This window comes from Oncorhynchus tshawytscha, linkage group LG05 (assembly GCF_018296145.1).
Source record: "Oncorhynchus tshawytscha isolate Ot180627B linkage group LG05, Otsh_v2.0, whole genome shotgun sequence".
In the NCBI taxonomy this organism is placed as follows: Eukaryota; Metazoa; Chordata; class Actinopteri; order Salmoniformes; family Salmonidae; genus Oncorhynchus; species Oncorhynchus tshawytscha.
The window spans coordinates 23,565,292-23,588,741 of NC_056433.1; the positions used below are offsets into that span (position 1 = coordinate 23,565,292).

The window sequence follows — 23,450 nt, forward strand, 5'->3', positions numbered from 1 at the left end:
ACCCTCATTTGCATGGTCTCTCTCCCTGAGACCTCTCCTAGCAGTGTCTCTCTCTCTGAGACCTCTCCTAGCAGTGTCTCTATCTCTGAGAACTCTCATTTGCATGGTCTCTCTCATCTGAGACCTCTCCTAGCAGTGTCTCTCTCATCTGAGACTTCTCCTAGCAGTGTCTCTCTCTCTGAGACCTCTCCTAGCAGCGTCTCTCTCTGTAAGACCTCTCCTAGCAGTGTCTATCTCTCTCTGACCTCCCCTACTAATGTCTCTCTCATCTGATATCTCTCCTAGCAGTGTCTCTCTCTCTGAGACCTCTCCTACCAGTGTCTCTCTCTCTGAGACCTCTCTTAGCAGTGTCTCCCTTTCTCTCTCTCTCTGAGACCTCTTCTAGCAGTGTCTCTCTCTCTGAGACCTCTCCTAGCAGTGTCTCTCTCTGTAAGACCTCTCCTAGCAGTGTCTATCTCTCTCTGACCTCCCCTACTAATGTCTCTCTCATCTGATATCTCTCCTAGCAGTGTCCCTCTCTCTGAGACCTCTCCTAGCAGTGTCTCTCACTCTCTGACCTCCCTAGCAGTGTCTCTCTCTCTGAGACCTCTCCTAGCAGTGTCTCTCTCATCTGAGACCTCTCCCAGCAGTGGCTCTCTCCCTGAGACCTCTCTTAGCAGTGTCTCTCTCTCTGATACCTCTACTAGCAGTATCTCTCACTCTCTTACCTCCCTAGCAGTGTCTCTCTCCCTGAGACCTCTCCTAGCAGTCTCTCTCTCCTTGATACCTCTCCAAGCAGTGTCTCTCTCTCTCTGAGACTCTCCTAGCAGTGGCTCTCTCTCTGAGACCTCTCCTAGCAGTGTCTCTCTCTCTGAGACCTCTCCTAGAAGTGTCTCTCTCTCTCTGAGATTCTCCAAGCAGTGGCTCTCCCTGAAACATCTCCTAGCAGTGTCTCTCTCCCTGAGACCTCTCCTAGCAGTGTCTCTCTCTGAGACTCTCCTAGCAGTGTCTCTCTCCCTGAGACATCTCCTAGCAGTGTCTGTCTCTCTCTGAGACCTCTCCTATCAGTGTCTCTCTCTGAGACATCTCCTAGCAGTGTCTGTCTCTCTCTGAGACCTCTCCTAGCAGTCTCTCTCTCTCTGAGACCTCTCTTAGCAGTGTCTCCTTTCTCTCTCTCTGTGAGACTCTTCTAGCAGTGTCTCTCTCTCTGAGATCTTTCCTAGCAGTGTCTCTCTCTATGTGATCTCTCCTAGCAGTGTCTCTCCCTGAGACCTCTCCTAGGAGTGTCTATCTCTCTGAGAACCCCCATTTGCATGGTCTCTCTCCCTGAGACCTCTCCTAGCAGTGTCTCTCTCTGAGACCTCTCCTAGCAGTGTCTCTATCTCTGAGAACTCTCATTTGCATGTCTCTCTCATCTGAGACCTCTCCTAGCAGTGTCTCTCTCATCTGAGACTTCTCCTAGCAGTGTCTCTCTCTCTGAGACCTCTCCTAGCAGTCTCTCTCTCTGAGACCTCTTCTAGCAGTGTCTATCTCTCTCTGACCTCCCTAGCAACATCTCTCTCATCTGAGATCTCTCCTAGCAGTGTCTCTCTCTCTGATACCTCTCCTAGCAGTGTCTCTCACTCTCTGACCTCCCCTAGCAGTGTCTCTCTCTCTCTGAGACCTCTCCTAGCAGTGTCTCTCTCATCTGAGACCTCTCCTAGCAGTGGCTCTCTCCCAGAGACCTCTCTTAGCAGTGTCTCTCTCTCTGATACCTCTACTAGCAGTATCTCTCACTCTCTTACCTCCCCTAGCAGTGTCTCTCTCCCTGAGACCTCTCCTAGCAGTCTCTCTCTCCTTGATACCTCTCCAAGCAGTGTCTCTCTCTCTCTCTGAGACTCTCCTAGCAGTGGCTCTCTCTCTGAGACCTCTCCTAGCAGTGGCTCTCTCTCTGAGACCTCTCTTAGCAGTCTCCCTTTCTCTCTCTCTCTGTGAGACTCTTCTAGCAGTGTCTCTCTCTCTGAGATCTCTCCTAGCAGTGTCTCTCCCTGAGACCTCTCCTAGCAGTGTCTCTCTCTGAGACTCTCCTAGAGTGTCTCTCTCCTGAGACATCTCCTAGCAGTGTCTCTCTCTCTGAGACCTCTCCTAGCAGTGTCTCTCTCTCTGAGACCTCTCCTAGCAGTGTCTATCTCTCTGAGACCTCTCTAGCAACGTCTCTCTCATCTGAGATCTCTCCTAGCAGTGTCTCTCTCTCTGAGACCTCTCCTAGCAGTGTCTCTCTCTCTGAGACCTCTCCTAGCAGTGTCTCTCTCTCTGAGACTCTCCTAGCAGTGTCTCTCTCTCTGAGATCTCTCCTAGCAGTGTCTCTCTCCCTGAGACCTCTCCTAGCAGTGTCTCTCTGAGACCTCTCCTAGCAGTACTCTCTCAGTCTAGAGTGTGTCTCTCTCTCTGAGACCTCTCTAGAGTGTCTCTCTCTCTGAGACAGTGTCTCTCTCTCTGAGACCTCTCCTAGCAGTGTCTCTCTCTCTGAGACCTCTCCTAGCAGTGTCTCTCTCTCTGAGACTCTCCTAGCAGTGTCTCTCTCTCTGAGACCTCTCCTAGCAGTGTCTCTCTCTGAGACATCTCCTAGCAGTGTCTGTCTCTCTCTGAGACCTCTCTAGCAGTGTCTCTCTCTCTGAGACTCTCCTAGCAGTGTCTCTCTCTCTGAGACCTCTCCTAGCAGTGTCTCTCTCCCTGAGACCTCTCATAGCAGTGTCTCTCTGAGACCTCTCCTAGCAGTGTCTCTCTCTCTGAGACCTCTCCTAGCAGTGTCTCTCTCCTGAGACCTCTCCTAGCAGTGTCTCTCTCTCTGAGACCTCTCCTAGCAGTGTCTCTCTCTCTGAGACCTCTCCTAGCAGTGTCTCTCTCTCTGAGATCTCTCCTAGCAGTGTCTCTCTCTCTGAGACCTCTCCTAGCAGTGTCTCTCTCTGACCTCTCCTAGCAGAGTCTCTCTCATCTGAGACCCCTCCTAGCAGTGTCTCTCTCTCTGACCTCTCCTAGCAGAGTCTCTCTCATCTGAGACCTCCCCTAGCAGTGTCTCTCTCTCTGAGATCTCTCCTAGCAGTGTCTCTCTCTCTGAGACTCTCCTAGCAGTGTCTCTCTCTCTGAGATCTCTCCTAGCAGTGTCTCTCTCTCTGAGACCTCTCCAAGCAGTGTCTATCCTTGAGACCTCCCTAAGCAGTGTCTCTCTCTCTCTCCGAGACCTGTCCTAGCAGTGTCTCTCTCCCTGAGATCTCCCCAAGAAGTGTCTCTCTGTTCTATGAGACCTCTCCTAGCAGTGTCTCTATCTCTGAGACCTCTCATAGCAGTGTCTCTCTCTCTGTGTCTCTCTCTCTGAGATCTCTCCTAGCAGTGTCCCTCTCTCTGAGACCTCTCCTAGAAGTGTCTCTCTCCCTGAGACCTCTCCTAGAAGTGTCTATCCTTGAGACCTCCCCTAGCAGTGTCTATCTCTCTCTCCGAGACCTCTCCTAGCAGTGTCTCTCTCCCTGAGATCTCCCCAAGAAGTGTCTCTCTGTTCTATGAGACCTCTCCTAGCAGTGTCTCTATCTCTGAGACCTCTCATAGCAGTGTCTCTGAGACCTCTCTAGCAGTGTCTCTCTCTCTGAGACCTCTCCTAGCAGTGTCTCTCTCTCTCTGAGACCTCTCCTAGCAGTGTCTCTCTCTCTGAGATCTCTCCTAGCAGTGTCTCTCTCTCTGAGACCTCTCCTAGCAGTGTCTCTCTCTCTGAGACTCTCTAGCAGTGTCTCTCTCTCTGAGACCTCTCCTAGCAGTGTCTCTCTCTCTGAGACCTCTCCTAGAGTGTCTCTCTCTAGATCTCTCTAGTGTCTCTCTCTGAGACCTCTCCTAGCAGTGTCTCTCTCTCTGAGACCTCTCCTAGCAGTGTCTCTCTCTGAGATCTCTCCTAACAGTGTCTCTCTCTCTGAGATCTCTCCTAGCAGTGTCCCTCTCTCTGAGACCTCTCCTATCAGTGTCTCTCTCTCTCTGAGATCTCTCCTAACAGTGTCTCTCTCTCTCTGAGATCTCTCCTAGCAGTGTCCCTCTCTCTGAGATCTCTCCTAACAGTGTCTCTCTCTCTCTGAGATCTCTCCTAGCAGTGTCTCTCTCATCTGAGACCTCTCCTAGCAGTGTCTCTCTCTCCGAGACCTCTCCTAGCAGTGTCTCTCTCTCTGAGATCTCCCCAAGAAGTGTCTCTCTGTTCTATGAGACCTCTCCTAGCAGTGTCTCTATCTCTGAGACTTCTCCTATCAGTGTCTCTCTCTCTGAGACCTCTCCTAGCAGTGTCTCTCTCTCTGAGACCTCTCCTAGCAGCGTCTCTCTCTCTGAGACCTCTCCTAGCAGTGTCTCTCTCTCTGAGATCTCTCCTAGCAGTGTCCCTCTCTCTGAGACCTCTCCTAGCAGTGTCTCTCTCCCTGAGACCTCTTCTAGAAGTGTCTATCCTTGAGACCTCCCCTAGCAGTGTCTCTCTCTCTCTCCGAGACCTCTGCTAGCAGTGTCTCTCTCCCTGAGATCTCCCCAAGAAGTGTCTCTCTGTTCTATGAGACCTCTCCTAGCAGTGTCTCTATCTCTGAGACCTCTCATAGCAGTGTCTCACTCTCTGAGACTTCTCCTATCAGTGTCTCTCTCTCTCTGAGATCTCTCCTAGCAGTGTCTCTCTCTCTGAGACCTCTCATAGCAGTGTCTCTCTCTCTGAGACTTCTCCTATCAGTGTCTCTCTCTCTGAGACCTCTCCTAGCAGTCTCTCTCATCTGAGACCTCTCCTAGCAGTGTCTCTCTCTCTGAGATCTCTCCTAGCAGTGTCTCTCTCTCTGAGATCTCTCCTAGCAGTGTCTCTCTCTCTGAGATCTCTCCTAGCAGTGTCTCTCTCTCTCTGAGACCTCTCCTAGCAGTGTCTCTCTCTGACCTCTCCTAGCAGAGTCTCTCTCATCTGAGACCCCTCCTAGCAGTGTCTCTCTCTCTGACCTCTCCTAGCAGAGTCTCTCTCATCTGAGACCTCTCCTAGCAGCGTCTCCCTCTCTGAGACCTCTCCTAGCAGTGTCTCTCTCTCTGAGATCTCTCCTAGCAGTGTCCCTCTCTCCGAGACCTCTGCTAGCAGTGTCTCTCTCCCTGAGATCTCCCCAAGAAGTGTCTCTCTGTTCTATGAGACCTCTCCTAGCAGTGTCTCTCTCTCTGAGACCTCTCCTAGCAGTCTCTCTCATCTGAGACCTCTCCTAGCAGTGTCTCTCTCTCTGAGACCTCTCCTAGCAGTGTCTCTCTCTCTGAGATCTCTCCTAGCAGTGTCTCTCTCTCTGATACCTCTCCTAGCAGTGTCTCTCACTCTCTGACCTCCCCTAGCAGTGTCTCTCTCTTACCTCCCCTAGCAGTGTCTCTCTCTCTCTAAGATCTCTCCTAGCAGTGTCTCTCTCTGAGACTCTCCTAGCAGTGTCTCTCTCTCGGAGACCTCTTCTAGCAGTGTCTCTCTCTCTGAGACTTTTCTTAGCAGTGTCTCTCTCTGAGACTTTTCTTAGCAGTGTCTCTCTCTGAGACATCTCCTAGCAGTGTCTGTCTCTCTCTGAGACCTCTCCTACCGGTGTCTCTCTCTCTGAGACCTCTCTTAGCAGTGTCTCTCTGTTCTATGAGATCTCTCCTAGCAGTGTCTCTCTATCTCTGAGACCTCTCCTAGCAGTGTCTCATCTCTCTGAGACTCCCTCATATCAGTGTCTCTCTCTCTCTGAGACTCTCCTAGAGTGTCTCTCTCTCTGAGACCTCTCCTACCAGTGTCTCTCTCTCTGAGACCTCTCTTAGCAGTGTCTCCCTTTCTCTCTCTCTCTGAGACCTCTTCTAGCAGTGTCTCTCTCTCTCAGACCTCTCCTAGCAGTGTCTCTCTCTCTAAGACCTCTCCTAGCAGTGTCTATCTCTCTCTGACCTCCCCTACTAATGTCTCTCTCATCTGATATCTCTCCTAGCAGTGTCCCTCTCTCTGAGACCTCTCCTAGCAGTGTCTCTCTTTGAGACTCTCCTGGCACTGTCTCTCTCTTGGAGACCTCTCCTAGTAGTCTCTCTCTCTCTGAGACCTCTGCTAGCAGTCTCTCTCTCTCTGAGATCTCTCCTAGCAGTGTCTCTCTCTCTGAGACCTCTCCAAGCAGTGTCTATCCTTGAGACCTCCCTAACAGTGTCTCTCTCTCTCTCCGAGACCTGTCCTAGCAGTGTCTCTCTCCCTGAGATCTCCCCAAGAAGTGTCTCTCTGTTCTCTCTCCTAGCAGTGTCTCTCTCTCTGAGACCTCTCTAGCAGTGTCTCTCTCTCTGAGATCTCTCCTAGCAGTGTCTCTCTCTCTCTGAGAGATCTCTCCTAGCAGTGTCTCTCTCTCCTGAGACCTCTCCTAGACAGTGTCTCTCCTCTGAGATCTCCCTAGCAGTGTCTCTCTCTCTCTCCTCTCCTAGACCTCCCTGAGATCTCCTAGAAGTGTCTCTCTGTCTGAGACCTCTCCTAGCAGTGTCTCTCTCTCTGAGACCTCTCCTAGCAGTGTCTCTCTCTCTGAGACTCTCCTAGCAGTGTCTCTCTCTCTGAGATCTCTCCTAGCAGTGTCTCTCTCTCTGAGACCTCTCATAGCAGTGTCTCTCTCTCTGAGACTTCTCCTATCAGTGTCTCTCTCTCTCTGAGATCTCTCCTAGCAGTGTCTCTCTCTCTGAGACCTCTCCTAGCAGTGTCTCTCTCTCTGAGACCTCTCCTAACAGTGTCTCTCTCTCTGAGATCTCCCCTAACAGTGTCTCTCTCTCTCTGAGATCTCTCCTAGCAGTGTCTCTCTCTCTGAGACCTCTCCTAGCAGTGTCTCTCTCTGAGACCTCTCCTAGCACTGTCTCTCTCTCGGAGACCTCTCCTAGTAGTCTCTCTCTCTCTGAGACCTCTCCTAGCAGTCTCTCTCTCTCTGAGATCTCTCCTAGCAGTGTCTCTCTCTCTGAGACCTCTCCAAGCAGTGTCTATCCTTGAGACCTCCCTAAGCAGTGTCTCTCTCTCTGATATCTCTCCTAGCAGTGTCCCTCTCTCTGAGACCTCTCCTAGCAGTGTCTCTCTTTGAGACTCTCCTGGCACTGTCTCTCTCTTGGAGACCTCTCCTAGTAGTCTCTCTCTCTCTGAGACCTCTGCTAGCAGTCTCTCTCTCTCTGAGATCTCTCCTATCAGTGTCTCTCTCTCTGAGATCTCTCCTAGCAGTGTCTCTCTCTCTCTGAGACCTCTCCTAGCAGTGTCTCTCTCTGACCTCTCCTAGCAGAGTCTCTCTCTCTGAGACCTCTCCTAGCAGTGTCTCTCTCTCTGAGACCTCTCCTAGCAGTGTCTCTCTCTCTGAGATCTCTCCTAGCAGTGTCTCTCTCTCTCTGTGATCTCTCCTCTCCTAGCAGTGTCTCTCTCTCTGAGACCTCTCCTAGCAGTGTCTCTCTCTCTGAGACCTCTCCTAGCAGTGTCTCTCTCCCTGAGATCTCCCCTAGTGTCTCTCTCTCTGAGACCTCTCCTAGCAGTGTCTCTCTCTCTGAGACCTCTCCTAGCAGTGTCTCTCTCTCTGAGACCTCTCCTAGCAGTGTCTCTCTCTCTGAGACCTCTCCTAGCAGTGTCTCTCTCTCTGAGACCTCTCCTAGCAGTGTCTCTCTCTCTGAGACTCTCTACTAGTGTGTCTCTCTCTCTGAGATCTCTCCTAGCAGTGTCTCTCTCTCTGAGACCTCTCCTAGCAGTGTCTCTCTCTCTGAGATCTCTCCTAGCAGTGTCTCTCTCTCTCTGAGACCTCTCCTAGCAGTGTCTCTCTCTCTGAGACCTCTCTAGCAGTGTCTCTCTCTCTGAGACCTCTCCTAGCAGTGTCTCTCTCTCTGAGACCTCTCCAAGAGTGTCTATCTCTGAGACCTCCTAGCAGTGTCTCTCTCTCTCTGAGACCTCTCCTAGCAGTGTCTCTCTCTCTGAGATCTCCCCAGCAGTGTCTCTCTCTTCTCTGAGACCTCTCCTAGCAGTGTCTCTCTCTGAGACCTCTCATAGCAGTGTCTCTCTCTCTGTGTCTCTCAGTGTCTCTCTCTGAGATCTCTCCTAGCAGTGTCTCTCTCTCTGAGACCTCTCCTAGCAGTGTCTCTCTCTCTGAGACCTCTCCTAGCAGTGTCTCTCCTCTCTGAGACCTCTCCTAGCAGTGTCTCTCTCTCTCTCGAGACTCTCCTAGCAGTGTCTCTCTCCCTGAGATCTCCCCAAGAAGTGTCTCTCTGTTCTATGAGACCTCTCCTAGCAGTGTCTCTATCTCTGAGACCTCTCATAGCAGTGTCTCACTCTCTGAGACTTCTCCTATCAGTTTCTCTCTCTCTCTGAGATCTCTCCTAGCAGTGTCTCTCTCTCTGAGACCTCTCATAGCAGTGTCTCTCTCTCTGAGACTTCTCCTATCAGTGTCTCTCTCTCTCTGAGATCTCTCCTAGCAGTGTCTCTCTCTCTGAGACCTCTCCTAGCAGTGTCTCTCTCTCTGAGACCTCTCCTAACAGTGTCTCTCTCTCTGAGATCTCCCCTAACAGTGTTTCTCTCTCTCTGAGATCTCTCCTAGCAGTGTCTCTCTCTCTGAGACCTCTCCTAACAGTGTCTCTCTCTCTGAGATCTCTCCTAACAGTGTCTCTCTCTCTCTGAGATCTCTCCTAGCAGTGTCTCTCTCATCTGAGACCTCTCCTAGCAGTGTCTCTCTCTCTGAGACCTCTCCTAACAGTGTCTCTCTCTCTGAGATCTCTCCTAGCAGTGTCTCTCTCTCTGAGACCTCTCCTAACAGTGTCTCTCTCTCTGAGATCTCTCCTAACAGTGTCTCTCTCTCTCTGAGATCTCTCCTAGCAGTGTCTCTCTCTCTGAGACCTCTCCTAGCAGTGTCTCTCTCTCTGAGACCTCTCCTAACAGTGTCTCTCTCTCTGAGATCTCCCCTAACAGTGTCTCTCTCTCTCTGAGATCTCTCCTAGCAGTGTCCCTCTCTCTGAGACTTCTCCTATCAGTGTTTCTCTCTCTCTGAGATCTCTCCTAGCAGTGTCTCTCTCTCTGAGACCTCTCCTAACAGTGTCTCTCTCTCTGAGATCTCTCCTAACAGTGTCTCTCTCTCTCTGAGATCTCTCCTAGCAGTGTCTCTCTCATCTGAGACCTCTCCTAGCAGTGTCTCTCTCATCCGAGACCTCTCCTAGCAGTGTCTCTCTCCCTGAGATCTCCCCAAGAAGTGTCTCTCTGTTCTATGAGACCTCTCCTAGCAGTGTCTCTATCTCTGAGACTTCTCCTATCAGTGTCTCTCTCTCTGAGACCTCTCCTAGCAGTGTCTCTCTCTCTGAGACCTCTCCTAGCAGCGTCTCTCTCTCTGAGACCTCTCCTAGCAGTGTCTCTCTCTCTGAGATCTCTCCTAGCAGTGTCCCTCTCTCTGAGACCTCTCCTAGCAGTGTCTCTCTCCCTGAGACCTCTTCTAGAAGTGTCTCTCTCTCTGAGATCTCTCCTAGCAGTGTCCCTCTCTCCGAGACCTCTGCTAGCAGTGTCTCTCTCCCTGAGATCTCCCCAAGAAGTGTCTCTCTGTTCTATGAGACCTCTCCTAGCAGTGTCTCTATCTCTGAGACCTCTCATAGCAGTGTCTCTCTCTCTGAGACCTCTCCTAACAGTGTCTCTCTCTCTCTGAGATCCCTCCTAGCAGTGTCCCTCTCTCTGAGACATCTCCTAGCAGTGTCCCTCTCTCTGAGATCTCTCCTAGCAGTGTCTCTCTCTCTGAGACCTCTCCTAGCAGTCTCTCTCATCTGAGACCTCTCCTAGCAGTGTCTCTCTCTCTGAGATCTCTCCTAGCAGTGTCTCTCTCTCTGAGATCTCTCCTATCAGTGTCTCTCTCTCTGAGATCTCTCCTAGCAGTGTCTCTCTCTCTCTGAGACCTCTCCTAGCAGTGTCTCTCTCTGACCTCTCCTAGCAGAGTCTCTCTCATCTGAGACCCCTCCTAGCAGTGTCTCTCTCTCTGACCTCTCCTAGCAGTGTCTCTCTCTCTGAGACCTCTCCTAGCAGAGTCTTGCTCATCTGAGACCTCTCTTAGCAGTGTCTCTCTCTCTGAGACTTCTCCTATCAGTGTCTTTCTCTCTCTGAGATCTCTCCTAGCAGTGTCTCTCTCTCTGAGACTTCTCCTATCAGTGTCTCTCTCTCTGAGACCTCTCCTAGCAGTGTCTCTCTCTCTGAGACCTCTCCTAGCAGTGTCTCTCTCCCTGAGACCTCTTCTAGAAGTGTCTATCCTTGAGACCTCCCCTAGCAGTGTCTCTCTCTCTCTCCGAGACCTCTGCTAGCAGTGTCTCTCTCCCTGAGATCTCCCCAAGAAGTGTCTCTCTGTTCTATGAGACCTCTCCTAGCAGTGTCTCTATCTCTGAGACCTCTCATAGCAGTGTCTCTCTCTCTGAGATCTCTCCTAACAGTTTCTCTCTCTCTGAGATCTCTCCTAACAGTGTCTCTATCTCTCTGAGATCTCTCCTAGCAGTGTCTCTATCTCTGAGACCTCTCATAGCAGTGTCTCTCTCTCTGAGATCTCTCCTATCAGTGTCTCTCTCTCTCTCTGAGATCTCTCCTAGCAGTGTCTCTATCTCTGAGACCTCTCATAGCAGTGTCTCTCTCTCTGAGATCTCTCCTAACAGTGTCTCTCTCTCTGAGATGTCTCCTAGCAGTGTCTCCTCTCCCGAGACGTCTCCTAGCAGTGTCCCTCTCTCTGAGACGTCTCCTAGCAGTGTTCCTCTCTCTGAGACCTCTTCTCGAGACCTCTTCTAGCAGTCTCTCTCATCTGAGACCTCTCCTAGCAGTGTCTCTCTCTCTGAGACCTCTCCTAGCAGTGTCTCTCTCTCTCTGAGACCTCTCCTAGCAGTGTCTCTCTCTCTCTGAGACCTCTCCTAGCAGTGTCTCTTTCTCTGAGACCTCTTCTAGCAGTGTCTCTCTCTCTCTCAGACCTCTCCTAGCAGTGTGTCTCTCCTTTGAGGGCACATTACCTCAATCCACTGACACTGATGGTCCTTCTAATGTCCTCTACCACTGTACTGTATCGGTAGTACTGTATGTTCAAGTATAGCATTACATGTACTGTATGTACTCCATTTCAGTGGTTCGGCATAGTTTAGGACGGGTACGTTTATATCATCATCTCACTATTAAAAATGTTTAGTCTGGATTCCTACAGTAAGACAACCACGTGTGTGTGCTGTCTGTCAGACACTCGCTGGACCAGACTGACTTTATGAAAGGGATGTGGCTGGATACTCTAGAAGGCAGACAGACAAAGTGACACAGACAGTGGGTGGATGGCAGCAACAAAGGATCTCCACTTTGGCCAACTTTGAGCCTCTATTGACACAGACAGCTGGCTGTAATATAAAAGTATAAACTCTGCACTCTCTCTCTTTCCTTATATCTTTGTCCTCTATCTCACCCCTACCTCCCTCTCGCTCTCCTGTCAGGATGTGCTGGGTGAACCATGTGACCGGCGTGTGGGTCTACCCCCTGTTGGAGCAGATCAGTCCCCTGGCGAAGGTGGCCTTCTTCTTCTGCCTCACTGTCCTGATTAACATCTACTACGTCCTGGGAGAGATCCTCAACAGCTACATCTGGGACGGCTCCAAATGTAAGCCCTCAGGACGTCTGGCAGCCGCTGGTGTGTGTGTGTGTGTGTGTGTGTGTGTGTGTGTGTGTGTGTGTGTGTGTGTGTGTGTGTGTGTGTGTGTGTGTGTGTGTGTGTGTGTGTGTGTGTGTGTGTGTGTGTTAGCCACAGTGCAAAGCGGAATAGCATGTTAGGTGCCTGTCCTGGCGCAAATCCCTGCACAGAATCCCTGGGATTTCAGAGCCTCTATTAGTTCTCGCACTCACACCAGCACTCACCCACACACACAAGTGCAAACTAGTGCAAAATATGTAACACACTAACATATTTACCCGCACACACACACTGCACATACACTCGCACACCTGTACACACTTGAGCTATCACACACACACATTCCTGTACCCATTTCCATTAAAAGTGCGGGCTGGGAGGTCTGTGGGAGTAGTGCTACCTGCGGTGCTGAGTAACAGATGGGAAATGAGGAGAGAAGACGAGTTGACTGCAGCTAGCAGACACCAAATCCCTCCATCCCTTCTCCTCCCACCTGTTTGACACTGACCCAACAAATCAGCACAACCATTCCATTTCCTATCACAAACTTCTACATCCTTTGATCTGCTCACTATTCCCTCATCTCTCTGTCCATTCTCATTTCTCTTGTCCTCTCTGGTCTCCTCTTCTCCTCTCTTTTCTATCTCTCTTTACCATTCCCCTCCCTTCACCCATGTTCTCTCTTCTTTCTCCCTCCTCTCTTTTCCTTCTAATCCCTTCATCCTCTAGCCCATCCTCTTTCTCCCTCTCTCTCTCCCACTTTACTTCTTTCCAATCCACTCTCCCTGGCTCTCTCTCTTTTGCTCTCTCCTTTCCAATCCCCTCTCTCTTCTCCTTGGTTTAGTCCTGCTGTGATTTAGCTCCATCCTTCAGAGCTCATGTTCCCATCTCACCACTCCAACATAACCTCAATTTGCCCATATGGGACATTTGATGATAGATATATGAGGCCAATTGGTCAGCTATGAATGTTCAATTGGTTTTTCATTTTGGATATAAAGTGGTATTTGTGACTATGGTCTCTGAAAACTCTCTACATTTACAAACTGTTAATATTTCTGTTCTCTGTCTTATACAACTTCATATTCCCCTCAACACCACTGATTTGAGTTGTGTACGATTAAAGTAGAGAAAACCGTGCATTGATATTTCTCTGTCTTCCAGGTGTTCTAGACACAGACAAGGCTAAATCCGACTGAAGGCAAACACATGTGGGAACCTTGCCATCAAGTCAAGACCCAGTCCTCACTGGGCTGCCGCAAAGACAGGCCCAATCCCGACTCGGACTGCAGAATAACAACCACTGTGTAAATAAATGATGGAAAAATACGTGGGAATGTTATGTTGGCTTTTAAAGCTGTGTTCGGAGTCCTCCTCTTAAAATTGTTGAGACTGTAGCTAAGAACTGAGATGCCTGTTTTCCGTCGATGACAAGGTGGGATATGAATTCTCCACCTTTCTATTCACTGGAGGTATGACGATGACATTACATTTACCCACTTATTAATATTGAATCATCCTGTTCATCCACCTCAAAGGCTCAAGTTATTATCTGAACACAGAGTGTAGTGTATTAGTGGAATGAACTAACTGCTACGGTATGATATTAATCTTAAGATGCTTAGGCACGCCAGCAGAGTTAGCAAAAGCCATGTATTCAAATTCTCTTCTCTTTTTTCTTTTGACTGGAGTGCTTTCCAGCGAGGGCATCTCGTACAGTGGCATGAATGATCGCCTTTTCTTGGATGTGTATTGTCTAACAGCTGTACCACAGAATGTTATTTTCTGGGACAGCCAGACTGGCAGCTCCGCTGCTCCAAAATACCCTTTCTTGTTTTAATGCTTTTGTAAAAAAAAGAAAAGAAAAAGGATGACCGCATTTAAAGTGTATGGTCTTTCAATAAAAAGTTGTTATTTAGAGCGAGTCAGAGGTGTCGTGGACGTGTGTGTGTGTGTGTGTGTGTCAGCCAGTCTCACTACAGCTCTTCTCTTCACAGACTCACACAACACTAAGTTCCACGGGAATGACGGCCCAGCCATTCAATTAAAAATAACCACACGTATGATTTCATTTTTGCTCTATATTTTCACTGGCAATTTCTGCCTTGCTTTTTCAGACGCACTCGGTCCAAACATAACAATTCCTTTGTGCAGCGCTGGACAAGCTCTTAACGAGAAACACACACATTCCAGTCCATAAAGACACACTAAATAACCAGAAGCTCAATGCAGAAGAAATGTACCCATAATATGTATTTTTATTCACAGCTATTCCAAGGCTCTAGTGACTCTGGGAGACAGACCTCAAAAGCTCTCTCAAAATAATATGTTAGCCTATAATGTAAGTATACCACAGTATATAATAGAAACATTTGGTACATTCTTTGAGTGGCTGTACGTTTATTTCGAGTGATATGATCTCCGCTGCTGTTTATCATTTTTAAACAGACTGACAAGTTATTACAACCCTATTAACACCCATGTTTAAACAGAGCCAAAACAGGCAAATAGCAGAGCTAAATCTCCTCTCTAGCTATCCTCACTTTTCTATTCAACAAAACCTCTTAAAGTGTCCCACCAGAACCAACTCCTGTAATAACAGCTGTCAGCTCAATTAGATGGAAAAATGAAACCCTTCTCATCCATCCCTCTCTAGTGAAACAGAAATAGGTGGTCTTGACAACTGTGGTTTTTCATCCTGATAGAGAATGACATCTTTGCCCGGGTAAGTTGTTTTGTATACACTTTTGTAATGGCGGAATGTGTGCACAGTCGCAGGCTCTCTGTCAGCTTGATAACAAGAGAACGACACTTCAGTCTTCTCATTAACACTGCCGGTCCCCCATGTGGAGGTGACAAATTGAATGCATTTTGAAGGATTTTGCTGGCATACATTAGCATAGTAATTAGGGCAAAAACGGTGTTCGGTAAGCAGGAAAAGCTTGAGCAACATGCAAGGCTTAGTCAAAGCCAATCAAAAGTGTCATGACTACAAACTCACAGGCAGAAATGCCAGAGCCAGATAACATTACCGCTCGACGTGTATCGACATCAGTGGAGGTAAAAGCTGTTTAAATGCAACTTTTCTGTCTCCAGGCCCCACTAGGTGGAAAACAACGCAGCTTAATCTGCAGCCACAAGATGGAGGCCCAGATATAGCCCTGCATCGTGGCTCCAAGTACTCACTGTGATGGTTCTCAAACCCTGCAGCCTCCAAGCACAGAAAATACAGAGTACAGATCCTTTGGCAAGGTGTGTGTGTGCGTGTCTGCCGGATGTGTGTGGGCGGGCGGGCAGCTGAGCAAGTGTACTGTGCCAGTCTGAGGCAGGGATCCTGAGTGGTACTTTGGCTGGAGCAGCAGAGCTCTACAGGAGTGACTTTCAGGGGGGGTTGTATAGTTAGAATGTAGCCAAGGGCAAGAGATTGCATCTAACTCGCCACAGCCGCAATCATCAAAGATTTGAAACCTTTAAAGGAATGAGTCATAACACACAAATCCAGGGGGACGTGACAGTATTAAGTGATTAAGAATAATTGCACTGCAGCCGGTAGGTGATAATCACTGTTCTCTTATTGTAGAAAACTCTCAAACACCAGTCAGTTACTGAAAATCTGAAATAAATTGTCAAATTTCCTGTAGATATAGCAATGGTGATCACTAGCTAGAGGTTCGCAGTTCTTCAAACTTACATTGTCACCTTCACAAAGTGTTTATCCACAACATTTACATTGGTGAATAAACTACATACGGTAGTTGAACTAAATAAAGAGAACATTTTGTGCATTTCAAAAAAAGTTTTATTAGATTTACAAGAGAGTTTTAAACCATAGTGAAAGCTACAGCAGGTCAGTGTGGAGCAGTCACTTGGAGCTGGTACAACCGGAACTGTCTGATGCTGACTGGGCGGTTACTTCCTCTGTTCCTGATCCTGTCCAGGGAAGAGACCACTAAGGGTTTAAGGCTGAGGGATGCTGCCTGCCTGCTGCAAGTGAAGGGGAGGCGCTTCAGACTGACTATTACCCCTCACAGCTGTGCTCTATGCTACAAACACATTCTGTTTGTGACACACCAAACTGCAGTGCTGGTGTGAGTGTTGGTGGTTACTGAGACTGAGATCAAAATACCTGCGGGAGTCGATGGAACGGACATTTGTCTCCTTTCTGATCTGAAATAAGTTGGTCCCACATTGAAATATGGTCCCTCTGCAGTGAAGTCTGGCCTAGTCATTCAGTAGGAGAGACAGGACTGTCTGCATGGGCGCTCCCAGTCTATTATACTATTCAGTGTTCCTTCTCCCGCTGAGACTAATGCTGTGAATACGTATTTGTTCTTCAGCAGAAAATCAATCAATCACAAAGCAGCTATGCCACTTAGTAATCACAACATTTTCAAAGTGGAGAACTCCACCATCCTATTGTACATGACGACACCAGTACTTAACAATCCAAGACATGCATAACAAACCCAGAAACTATCACAGACATGATACATTGGAGTGGGAAATGGCCTCGGGGGGCAACACTGATTTCAGATCCATGACGGCAGTTGATGATTGACGCCAGAGAGAGAGAGAGCTCCTTTAGAGGTTGCTGAGGGGCCCCCGGTACCTGCCTTAAGCTCAGCTCATCCTAGACCCAGGGTGCTCGGAGTGAGATCACATTCTGGGTTAGATGAGAACATGGAGAAGAAGAGAACCCAGACAATAATGCAGACCGGACAGTTTCTGTCTACTTGGTACTGTACACTAATAACCATAATAAAGTCAGCAACAGCTCCTCACATAGCCAACCACACAGGAAAGATACAGAGCCTGCAAAGCGTCACAATCAAGCCACTTTCCAGACGTTTGTCTCCAGCCAAACTATACTGTAAGGGTCTAATATACTGTCAATAATATGAAAATGAGTGCTAACACAAACGTCTGAGCAAATAAGTGAGAACACACAAAAAATCTATTTGATTCCTTTGTCAGAAAGACAAATCCAAGTCTTTTTAGGGAAAAAGCTTTGTTAGCTACTCCATTTACATCATCCTTCTCTGCTCCTCACCTCATTTCTTAAAGTCTAGAGCCCCCTGCTGGACACCAACAAAATATCACTCCTTCCTTGTCTTCGGCTTGGGAGCTGAAATGGAAAAAAACTGTCTTTTAAAGTTGTGCAACTATAATGTACATGATAATACTTAGATACGTATAATGCTGGTTACAGAATGAGATAAATCCTAAAAGAGCAGTTCTTACCATTAGGGTTCTCCTGTTTATAAAAAGTCTTCAGCATCTCCACTGCTTCCTCTGCTCTGAAGCCAGAGATACACTGAAAATGAAGGAGCAATTGTTTAATCATTGCCCTCCTGAAGTCAATTAATGATCCTACTCAACTCTAGACTAGGCTCGGATGCATTTCAACATGAGATAATCAGTCTCTTTCCAACAAAAGCACAAAGAGAGACTGGGTTCAAAAAGAATGCTGTGAACACTGGACGACATATTGTACCTTAAATGATGAGCCAGTGTGAGGTAGATCAGCCGAGGGGATGTCTAGAACAGATCCACAGCCACCAAACCTGTCATTATTACACCCGTAGACCACTAGAGGAATGTCTGTTGCACTGTTAAGGTAAAATTGATCATGAGGGGCATCCCGAGTGACACAGCGGTCTAAGGCACTACAGACTTGGCTCATCAAGCTCTAGCGACTCCTTGTGGCGGATCGGGAGCCTGCAGGTTGACTATTGTAGTCAGTTGAACGGTGTTTTCTCCGACACATTGGTGCGGCTGGCTTCCGAGTTAAGCGGGCGGGTGTTAAGAAGCGCGGTTTGGAGGACACATGACTCGGCCTTCGCCGCAGAGCCCGTTGAGGAGTTGCAGCGATGAGACAAGATCGAAAAAGGGGGTAAAAAAAAATAAATAAAAAATACATAAATACAATTTAAAAAGGATAAAGAGGTTTTGTTAATTTTGAATTGCCGGGTGCTGCGGGTGGGCGGAGTTCGCACATTTTAGACCATTCTATTGGGCCTCAAGTGAAATTTCCACCCACCCGGGGCATCAGGCAAAACAAACTCGCTCTCGGACATGTCCTACAGAGTAGGGTGTCCACCCATTCTTCCAAGAGTGGGTGAAAACGAGCTTCGGTGATGAAATTTCACTTCCTTATGTTAGTAAAATACATTTTACCAAGACATATGATTGTAAATGTTCTGAATCGTTTAGTGGGGTCTTTCTCTAACAGATCATTAACATTATATCCTAAAAGTCAGATTTCATAACCTAATTAACCTAATACATCCAATAATAAGCACCGAGCTCTTTTGACATAGCGGAGCAGGTTTCTCGTGACAATTTGAGGACTTTACATTTGTCGTCTTCAGAGTTGTTCCAGCAGGTTGCAAAAGGCTAAATTAGCTTGACAAGAGCTGAATTAAACGTGAACGACTGAAAATAAAAAGCTTGGTATACGCTCAGTGTTCCGTTGACATTTCACAGATACGCTTGTTTTGTGAGAAATCTTCTGAAAAGAACAGAAATTTCGAATGTGTACTAAAATGTGAAAATACTACATGCCATGTCTCAAACTCGATAACCATTTTACATCTATATTAATCTATGTCCTGCGGATTCGAGAAGACAGATTGTCACGTTCTGACCATCATTCGTATGCGTTTTCCTTGTTTTAGTGTTGGTCAGGACGTAAGCTGGGTGGGCATTCTATGTTTCATGTCTAGTTTGTCTATTTCTATGTCTGGCCTGATATGGTTCTCAATCAGAGGCAGGTGTTAGTCATTGTCTCTGATTGGGAACCATATTTAGGTAGCCTGGGTTTCACTGTGTGTTTGTGGGTGATCCTGTCTCTGAACCAGATAGGACTGTTTCGGTTTTCGTTACGTTCTTTGTTTTGTAGTGTTTGTATTGATTCGTGTTTTTACGTTTGTTTATTAAACATGGATCGCAATCTACACGCCACATTTTGGTCCGACTCTCCTTCACCACAAGAGAACCGTTACAGAATCACCCACCACAACCGGACCAAGCAGCGTGTCAACAGGCAGGAGCAGCAGGAGAGGCAACAGGTGCAGCAGGAGAGGAGGCAACAGGAGCAGCCCAAAGAGGAGTACAGTATGGACTATACTTCTTGGGAGGAGATAGACAGGTGGGCGGTCGACCCAGGGAGAGTGCCGGAGCCCGCCTGGGATTCGATGGAGCAGTGCGCGGAAGGTTATCGGAGAATGAGGTTGGCGAAGCAAGCACGGCGGCGCGGACGGAAGCCCGAGAGTCAGCCCCAAAAATGTCTTGGGGGGGCTCACAGGGAGTATGGCTACGCCAGGTAGGAGACCTGCGCAAACTCCCTGTGTTTACCGGGGGGCTAGAGAGACCGGGCAGGCACCGTGTTATGCTGTGGTGCGCACAGTGTCTCCAGTGCGGGTGCATAGCCCGGTGCGGTATATTCCAGCTCCGCGTATCGGCCGGGCTAGATTGAGCGTCGAGCCAAATGCCATGAAGCCGGCTCTACGCATCTGGTCCCCAGTGCGTCTCCTTGGGCCGGCTTACATGGCACCAGCCTTGCGCACGGTGTCCCCGGTTCGCCTACATAGCCCATTGCGGGCTATTCCACCTCGCCGCACTGGTAGAGCGACCGGGAGTATTCAACCAGGTAAGGTTGGGCAGGCTCGGTGCTCAAGAGCTCCAGTGCGCCTGCACGGTCCGGTCTATCCAGTACCACCTTCACACACCAGCCCTCCGGTGGCAGCTCCCCGCACCAGGCTTCCTGTGCGTGTGCTCGGTCCAGTACCACCAGTACCAGCACCACGCATCAGGCCTACAGTGCGCCTCGCCTCTCCAGCGCTGTCGGAGTCTCCCGCCTGTTCAGCGCAGCCAGAGCCTTCCTCCTCTACAGCGCTGCTGGAGTCTCCTGTCTGTTCAGCGCAGCCAGAGATGCCAGCCTGCATGGAGCAGCCAGAGCTGCCAGCCTGCATGGAGCAGCCAGAGCTGCCAGCCTGCATGGAGCAGCCAGAGCTGCCAGCCTGCATGGAGCAGCCAGAGCTGTCAGCCTGCATGGAGCAGCCAGAGCTGTCAGCCTGCATGGAGCAGCCAGAGCTGCCAGTCTGCATAGAGCAGCCAGAGCTGTCAGTCTGCATGGAGCAGCCGGAGCTGCCAGTCTGCAAGGAGTTGCAAGGCTGCACGGAGCTGCCAGTCTGCACGGAGCTGCCAATCTGTAAGGAGCTGCCAGTCTGCAAGGAGCTGCCAGTCTGCACGGAGCCGCCATAGCTGCCAGTCTGTAAGAAGCCGCCAGAGCTGTCAGCCTATATGGAGCAGCCAGAGCCGCCAGTCAGCGTGGAGCAGCCAGAGCCGCCAGTCAGCATGGAGCAGCCAGATCAGTCAGTCTGCCATGAACCGCCAGTCAGCCAGACTCTTCCAGATCCGCCAGTCAGCCAGACTCTTCCAGATCCGCCAGTCAGCCAGACTCTTCCAGATCCGCCAGTCAGCCAGACTCTTCCAGATCCGCCAGTCAGCCAGACTCTTCCAGATCCGCCAGTCAGCCAGACTCTTCCAGATCCGCCAGTCAACCAGACTCTTCCAGTGCCGCCAGTCTGCCCAGCGCCGCCAGTCTGCCCAGTGCCGCCAGTCTGCCCAGCGCCGTCAGTGCCGCCAGTCTGCCCAGCGCCGTCAGTGCCGCCAGTCTGCCCAGTGCCGCCAGTCTGCCCAGTGCCGCCAGTCTGCCCAGCGCCGCTAGTCTGCCCAGCGCCGCCAGTGCCGTCAGTCTGCCCAGCGCCGCCAGTCTGCCCAGTGCCGCCAGTGCCGCCAGTCTGCCCAGTGCCGCCAGTCTGTCCAGCGCCGCAAGTGCCGCCAGGATCAGTTAGATCCACCAGCCAGGATCCGCCAGTCAGCCAGGATCCGCCAGTCTGCCAGGATCCGCCAGTCTGCCAGGATTCGCCATTCAGCCAGGATCTGCCAGTCAGCCAGGATCTGCCGGAACCACCAGCCAGCCAGGATCTGCTAGATCCATCAACCTGCCGGAGCTTCCTTTCAGTCCGGAGCTTCCTCTCAGTCCTGAGCTTCCTCTTGAGCTTCCCCTCAGTCTTGAGCTTCCCCTCAGTCCTGAGCTTCCCCTCAGTCCTGAGCTTCCCCTCAGTCCTGAGCTTCCCCTCAGTCCTGAGCTTCCCCTCAGTCCCGAGCTATCCCTCAGTCCTGAGCTACCTCAGTCCGGAGCTGCCCCTCAGTCCAGTGGGGTCCGTTGTTAGGTTTCCTAGGCCAAGGTTAGCAGCGAGGGTCGCCACTCAAGGGACGCTAAGGAGGTGGACTAAGACAATTATGGAGTGGGGTCCACGTCCAGCGCCAGAGCCGCCACCCGCGGACAGATGCCCACCCAGACCCTCCCCTATAGGTTTAGGTTGTGCGTTCGGAGTCCGCACTTTGGGGGGGGGGGGTACTGTCACATTCTGACCATCATTCGTATGGGTTTTCCTTGTTTTAGTGTTGGTCAGGACGTGAGCTGGGTGGGCATTCTGTTTCATGTCTAGTTTGTCTATTTCTATGTCTGGCTTGATATGGTTCTCAATCAGAGGCAGGTGTTAGTCATTGTCTCTGATTGGGAACCATATTTAGGTAGCCTGGGTTTCAATGTGTGTTTGTGGGTGATTGTTCCTGTCTCTGTGTTTGAACCAGATAGGACTGTTTCGGTTTTTGTTACGTTCATTGTTTTGTAGTGTTTGTATTGATTCGTGTTTTTACGTTTGTTTATTAAACATGGATCGCAATCTACACGCCACATTTTGGTCCGACTCTCCTTCACCACAAGAGAACCATTACACAGATGACAATTTCAACAGGAACGTCACCCTGTCAGGTAGCCAGTAACCTTCATTCTTGCACAGAATCCAGCCTAGCTGTTTTTTCCCTCTGGCCTCCATTGATTTAGTCACCCCCGTTTTACAAGGGTCAAAACTACAATTTTTCAACAGATGATGAGACATGAGGTTTGGACCATTGGTTTTCTTGGAGGATTATCTACACAACATTATTTTACCCATTGGTCAAAATATCAATTTTTGATTGGCCATCCTATACAGAGTCATTTGAGGTAAACCCTCACAACAAATCTACACAAATGCTACAGTAAACTAGGTAAACCCAAGTGGAGACTGGTTGATGAGGTCATAAGGATACTGGTCAGGCGAAGAGCTCCTGCACACATGATGCAAGGCTCCACAGTCACGTAGAGCACAGTCCTTTCACACACTGTCCTGGGGTCCAGGTCTCTATGACGACACCACTCCAGCACCTGGTCCAGAGCCACCATCTCAGCATGGCGAGTGGCCTGGAACACACAGAGACAGCTAACATTAACAGGCATGGTGTTGGAAGGATAGGAGAAAGAGAACGATTCCAGTGGTTCTCAAACCTCTCCTCTGGGATCCCCAGCACTTCAATGTGCTAGCTCTGGAATAGATCAAACACTTCTGAGTCAACTACTCCTCAAGCCCATGACTAGGTGAACCAGGTGAGCCAGTTCAAGCCCATGACCAGGTGAGCCAGTTCAAGCCCATGACTAGGTGAACCAGGTGAGCCAATTCAAGCCCATGACTAGGTGAACCAGGTGAGCCAATTCAAGCCCATGACTAGGTGAACCAGGTGAGCCAATTCAAACCCATGACTAGGTGAACCAGGTGAGCCAATTCAAGCCCATGACTAGGTGAACCAGGTGAGCCAGTTCAAGCCCATGACTAGGTGAACCAGTTCAAGCCCATGACTAGGTGAACCAGTTCAAGCCCATGACTAGGTGAACCAGTTCAAGCCCATGACTAGGTGAACCAGTTCAAGCCCATGACTAGGTGAACCAGGTGAGCTAGTAAAGGGCTACAACAACATTGTGAAACGTCTGGGGATCCAAGAGGAGAGGCTTGAGAACCACTAGATTAGGGTACCGGTATGTCTTTGGTAAATGCCTTTGTTTGGACACGTGCAAGGCAATAACCACAGCAAATAACCATTGAGGAGATGTGTTTGTCTGTGATAGCTCAGCTGAAATGATTAAGTTACTCACATTTTTTGTTTCATTCACTTCATTTCTCCCCTTTCCAAGAATCTCATTGTTGTAGACCATGAGACATCCAACAGGCACCTCACCATTCTCCAAAGCTTCTTTTGCCTGTAAAGAGGTGGAGATTATTATTAGTACACCAGCCATTTAAAATAGTGTGTTGTAATTTATTGGTGGGATTGACCTGTCCTGCCTTGCCTAAATGTGCCGTTGGTGGTCGCGGTTCCGTTCCTTTTCTTTTGCGTCTTCATAGTGAAAACGCAAAAGAAAAGTAACTGATTTGTTTTGGCGTCCTCTAAAAGTTATTGAAACCCCTAAAGAACTAAACACCGACCACCAACGGCGCATTGTAGCTATAGGTCCTGCACCCACGCCAGGGTTTCCCAAACTCGGCCCTCGGGACCCCAATGGGTGCACGTTTTGGTTTTTGCCCTAGCACTACAAAGCTAATCAAGCTTTAATCAATTGAATTAGCGGTGTAGCGTTAGGGCAATAACCAGAACCTGCACCCCATGGGATCTCGAATACCTACTTTGGGAAACGCTGCCCTATGCCAAACCAACCATGTCAAAGGCATTAGCCATCCACCTTTGTATGTCTTCGGCACATGGCTGGAAGTTCTCTTTAGAAACGACATCATTCCCCACATGCTCTGTCCCCATGTTGAATGTACAGTCTGAGAAACTAGATAAATTAGATTACACAAACGCATACCAACTAGCTACTCCAATTACAGAGCGCTCATGCGACAGTTATAAAATCCCCACCGTCTGCCTGGAACAAATTTGCGCACATTGAAG

General features: G+C 49.4%; 2 protein-coding genes across 6 annotated transcripts in view; one reads left to right on the forward strand and one right to left on the reverse strand.

The window, feature by feature from the left end:
• The window catches only part of aig1 (androgen-induced 1 (H. sapiens)), a 61,413-nt gene extending 47,875 nt beyond the window's left edge, over window positions 1-13,538 (forward strand). For both annotated transcript variants that reach the window (XM_024420142.2, XM_042321707.1), the window contains 2 exons: window positions 11,419-11,582; window positions 12,777-13,538. In XM_024420142.2, the coding sequence (XP_024275910.1) occupies window positions 11,419-11,582; window positions 12,777-12,811 (199 nt within the window). In that variant the 3' untranslated portion in view covers window positions 12,812-13,538. The remainder of the gene's footprint in view (window positions 1-11,418; window positions 11,583-12,776) is intronic.
• Window positions 13,539-15,394: 1,856 nt separating this feature from the next.
• Window positions 15,395-23,447, reverse strand: adat2 (adenosine deaminase tRNA specific 2). 4 transcript variants are annotated; one of them, XM_024420146.2, is made up of 7 exons: window positions 23,214-23,447; window positions 22,654-22,758; window positions 21,777-21,927; window positions 17,107-17,213; window positions 16,854-16,926; window positions 16,663-16,737; window positions 15,395-15,542 (listed from the first exon to the last, which is right to left on the reverse strand). In XM_024420146.2, the coding sequence occupies exons 1-6, from the start codon at window positions 23,310-23,312 to the stop codon at window positions 16,709-16,711; spliced, it is 564 nt and encodes a 187-aa protein (XP_024275914.1). In that variant the 5' UTR covers window positions 23,313-23,447; the 3' UTR covers window positions 15,395-15,542; window positions 16,663-16,708. The 4 variants fall into 4 exon arrangements, with proteins under 4 accessions (XP_024275914.1, XP_024275913.1, XP_024275912.1 ...); XM_024420145.2 differs by having other exon boundaries at window positions 15,395-16,275; XM_024420144.2 differs by having other exon boundaries at window positions 15,395-16,737.
• Between the last annotated feature and the right edge of the window lie 3 nt (window positions 23,448-23,450).

What these genes read in the sequence shown, in the direction of transcription:
- adat2 (XM_024420146.2), bottom strand. Translation starts at nt 23,312, where the DNA reads ATGGGGACAGAGCATGTGGGGAATGATGTCGTTTCTAAAGAGAACTTC. An exon ending in TGGCTAATGCCTTTGACATG is followed by an intron (nt 22,759 to 23,213) that starts GTTGGTTTGGCA and finishes ACCTCTTTACAG; the next exon opens with GCAAAAGAAGCTTTGGAGAA. An exon ending in ACACTGGCTCATCATTTAAG is followed by an intron (nt 16,927 to 17,106) that starts GTACAATATGTC and finishes CTTCATTTTCAG; the next exon opens with TGTATCTCTGGCTTCAGAGC.